At 51.6% G+C, this 4,282-nt stretch overlaps 1 protein-coding gene across 1 annotated transcript in view; it reads right to left on the bottom strand.

Annotated features, from left to right (window-relative positions):
* Nucleotides 1-3,288: 3,288 nt before the first annotated feature.
* Nucleotides 3,289-4,282, bottom strand: part of Lmod1 (leiomodin 1) — a 45,860-nt gene continuing 44,866 nt past the window's right edge. Inside the window, exon 3 of the mRNA XM_021169492.1 lies at nt 3,289-4,037. Coding sequence (XP_021025151.1) covers nt 4,011-4,037 — 27 coding nt within the window. The 3' untranslated portion in view covers nt 3,289-4,010. The remainder of the gene's footprint in view (nt 4,038-4,282) is intronic.

Below are 4,282 nucleotides of genomic sequence, written 5' to 3'. Positions count from 1 at the left end.
AAAAAAAAAAAGAAAGAAAGAAAGAAGAATTCTACGAAGAAAGAGGAAGCATTCCAGTGCTGGGGGGAAGGGGGAGGGGCTGCAGAGTCCCAGCGAGGATAACACTCCATCTCCCTCAGATACTCTTCATTTCCAGCCCACTGTGTGTGTCTGTGTGTCTCATTGAAGAGTAAACAGAGCCCAGCAAGGCCTGGGGGAGCCTAATGCACTATGTTTGCCCCTTCCCATCACTTAGCAATCCTGAAAAACCACACATGTCAGAAAGAGAAAGAGAGCAGATGCAGGAGGGGACCCCAGTGATGTAACTGTGGCCTTGCTAGGAGTAGACCCTGAACAGCCTCAAGGGTGGTATGGGAATCTAGTTGAAGAGGAGGGGGTGGCTTTATGTAATCAATCAATCAATAGACCTATACACTGTATGAGACCCTGGGCTTGCTTCTCAACTGAAGCACGCACAACCCTAGACAAACATGGACCTGTTCAGGTGTGAGTGTTTGTCAGGGGTAGGGTTGGCAGAGCTCCAAGGGGTTTGGGTTCTGGGAGGGGAGAGGGCTAGAGCAAAAGACAATGTGGGAATACAGCGGGGCCAAGGGAAAGCTAAGGAAGAGGAGGACGCAGGGTGTTTGACTAGAAGGGAGGCACCTGGACAAAAAAAAAGTCTTTCTGGCTACAAGGGAAGGAGGGGAAGGAAAGGAAGAGGGGAGGAGGAGGGAGTTCCAGAAGGGGAGAAGGGTTTGGGGACCTCCCAATGAATGCAGCACCCTTGGCGCCTGACTCGCAGGTTGATTTCAGCTGCATAGCATCTGCTCTCACGGGTGAAGGTTGTGCTCGCTCCTCCAGATGGCGACAAGAGAACTTGGTTTTCCAGAAAAGCTTGGTCTCTGAGTAGCCCGTGTCCAGATCCTACTCCTCAACAGTGGTCAAGTAAGCATGGAGTTCCCGGCTCGGCCCTGAGACCGGAGCCCTTTGATTGTCATAGCTCATACGTTGAGCTCCAGGGACAAAGTAAGATATAAAAGCCTAGCTAACCGCCCGTGTCCACGTGCCAGACAGACACTGGTCCTAGGCCCGCTCTAGGCCCCCCTCTCTGGCCAGGGAAAGTGGAGCGAAACGAGAGCAGGAGGAGGAAGTTCTCGGTTTGGGGGCAGTAGACTTGCAATGGAACCTCGGAAAGAACAGAGGAGGCAGATGCTGAAGAGGATGCTGGAAAAGGCTGAGGTCAGGTGTTGCTTCTCCTGGATCTAGATGACCTGCTCTCACTGGGGATGGGGGCGGGGGGGGGGGAGGGCACGGGACGACTTGGCGTTGAGTCTGGATTCATTAACTTGAATGAATCATTTGCTTTCTTTGAACCTCTCCGCTCCGCCCCTCCCCCGCCCTCTATTAAAACGTAGGTGGTAGATGGGGATAGATCTTTTCTATTGCTAGTTCTGACCTTCCTTGGTTTTAGGAAGGAAAAATCCACTAGGCGCGTGACTCCGGGTTCAGGAGCCAGAGGCGGACAGCAGAACTTGCGGAGCGGACAGAAACACATCTGTGAATCCCGCAGGTCCTGAGCTCAAGCACCCGCTCCGCAACTCGGGTGGGTCTTGCACGACACCGACAGTCGCGTAGGGTGGGGCTGGCGTCCCTTCCCCCTCTCTGCTCTTCTCTGACCTCCCGCCGCCAGAGCCAGGCTGCTCTGAGGAGTAGAAGAGCCTGGGTTGCAGTTTTCCTCGAGGTGGCGCTGCGCTCCCACATCAAGTTTAAACGCACTTAGAAATGATTACGTCATCCCAGGCCTAATGGGCTCTGGGAAGCGGAGAGCTGGGAAGTGTGTGTGCTCCCAGCCCCCAGCCCCGTCTAAATCGTGTTTCCAGTTAAGTAAACAAAACAAACAAACAAACAAACAAAAGCAAAAACATGCAAAGGTGAAAGGTTCTAAAGGAGACTTTAAGTCTGGATTGGCCCGGTGTGGTAGCACACACCTTTAATACCCGCAGAGAAAAACAGATCTTCATGAGTTCGAAGTTAGCCTGCTCTACATTAGGAGTTCTATGTTAGCCAGGACTACATAGAAAAGAGGAGATTATATATTTATATATCTAAAACTAGTTCCGTTTGGCTTCCAATGTCATTGTGAAAAACTATCACTGGTCCGTTTTTCAGCAGCAGAGAGGAGTTAAGACCTCAGTCCTACCTCTTATTCGTCATGTACCCATGTGCAGCTGATTAATTCTATCTGCAAAACATCGAGGCGATTGACTTCCACATCACAGAGTTGGAAGATAAGCAGAAGCACCGTTAAGCATCTAGCTAGTGCCCTGCACCATCAGATGAAAGCTTGTGGGCTTGACTCCAAAGCACACTCTTTTCGATCTGGGAACCAGCGCTGGTATCTCTCCTCCCCTGGGCCAGCCCATTACTTAAGCAGTAGATAGAAGGGTTGGGAAGGAATGGAATCAGAGTGTACCCTGGGATACGAGTTAGCCCTCTCTGATTTGAGCCAGACCTACAATAGCTACCCTACTTCCTTAGGGAGGTGGGACCCCACCCATATTCCAATGGCTTTGCTCTCTGCTACTGAAGAAAAAGAAAAAAAGAAACAAAAAAGAAAAAAAAAGGCAGAACACCTGTCTGTGACCCAGAACCAAGGTGGCAGTTTCATGGTGGCACAGTTATCGTCAGGGCAGTAAGTCAGAAAGAGATTGTGTCGGGGATGGAAAACAGGGCCTCTGTGCTGGGCATGGAACCTGACACTGAGTTTCATCCCTAGTTGGAACAGTATTCCATGAACCCCCAGTGATGGCTGTGGTGGCTCTGCCTCCAGCAGGGGATGCTGGGGGTGAAGAGGTACCTCTGGCCCTAAGTCACACTGGGTGCAGGAGCTGTCTTTCCCTGAGTCACTCTGACTCACTCTGCCTTCCTTCGCCTGTAACTGCTGTGAAGAGCTGGCCCTGAGCCTACAGTAGGAAGAGTCACGGAATGATCATCCCTGAACGTGCCTAATATAGCCATCCCGGGGCCCTGTGTGACTCTCTGCCCCTGAGAACAGTTCTGGGCACAGATACGAGGCAGAGAGACTGGCTGAGGAACAGACCTGGAACACCAGGTCACAAGGTTGTCTCAAGAATTCAAGCTTCCCCCCAGACTGCCCTTTCTGTAGTGGTACACGGACTCTAGGGATGATGTCTACAGTCACCTTGAATGGCTTGGCAGGGACCCTGAGCTTTGGGAGGCCTTTTAGGGAACCTGGGACCATTGTGAACATTAGGACCATTAACATGAAAAAAGGTGAGGTATAGCCACTCGAAGCTAAAGGTTTGTATATATTATCAAAATCTTATGGAAAAACAGATATATAGCTATTTATACAGCAGCAGGTGATGTGAAGAAAATGTCTGCTTTGGCATCAACCCTTCAGGTCCAGCTGCTGTCTGTCTGTCTTTCTACTCCCATCTGGAGCCTACCCTCTCTCAGGCACTGTCCAACCATGCCTGCTGCCCAGGCATATCAGGTGGAGGGTTTGTAGCATCCTTTGCCCTCTTACTTTGCCTTTGGACTTTCATCCCCTCCAGCCTTCTACCACTGTCCCATAGAGTACCACTGGCCCAGCAACTTTGCCCAAGGGCTCCTCAGAGACCTGAATCCTAGCCCTGGGGACAGTGAGGCTGGGGTCCAAATGTGGTCCCTGGGAGACATCTTTTCTGCATCATAAGCCTTTGGCAGCATGCCTGCTACATGGGCTCTGGGCAGTGCCATCTTCTCTGTGACGTGCTTAAAGGACTCCTCTTGTCCGGACACTTCAGCTCCAGGTTTCAAAGCAATTTTTGAAGGGCCTCAGAGACAAGAAAAGGAAAGGGAGAAGAGATGAGGTGTCCTCCCTCGAGCGTGGTCCAGGTTTCGAGCTCTCCCATGGTGGACAGGGACAGCTGCAACAGCTCAGCCAGGGTGGGGTGGCGGGGTCTGTGTAGCCCTGGGACAAGAGTCTGGGCAGTCATGGCATTGGTACCAATGCCCGGCTGCCTGTCCTATTGAAGCAGCTTGGGCACCTCAACCTGTAAGGCAAAGCAAAGATGGATTAGCTCAGGAAGTCCAACACGGCTTCCTGGAGTCTAACTTACTTTCCTTCCCTGCAAAAGGACACCACGCAAACACTTCAGTATGTATCTGTGAGGGGAGTGTATGTGTCTGTGGGGGGAGTGTATGTGTCTGTGGAGAGTGTATGTGTCTGTGGGGGGAGTGTATGTGTCTGTGGGAGGAGTGTATGTGTCTGTGGGGGGAGTGTATGTGTCTGTGGGGG

Source organism: Mus caroli, chromosome 1 (genome assembly GCF_900094665.2).
Source record: "Mus caroli chromosome 1, CAROLI_EIJ_v1.1, whole genome shotgun sequence".
Classification (NCBI taxonomy): Eukaryota; Metazoa; Chordata; class Mammalia; order Rodentia; family Muridae; genus Mus; species Mus caroli.
Note: the sequence above shows the minus strand (reverse complement) of the source record. Positions and strands in the feature narration are given on the sequence as shown.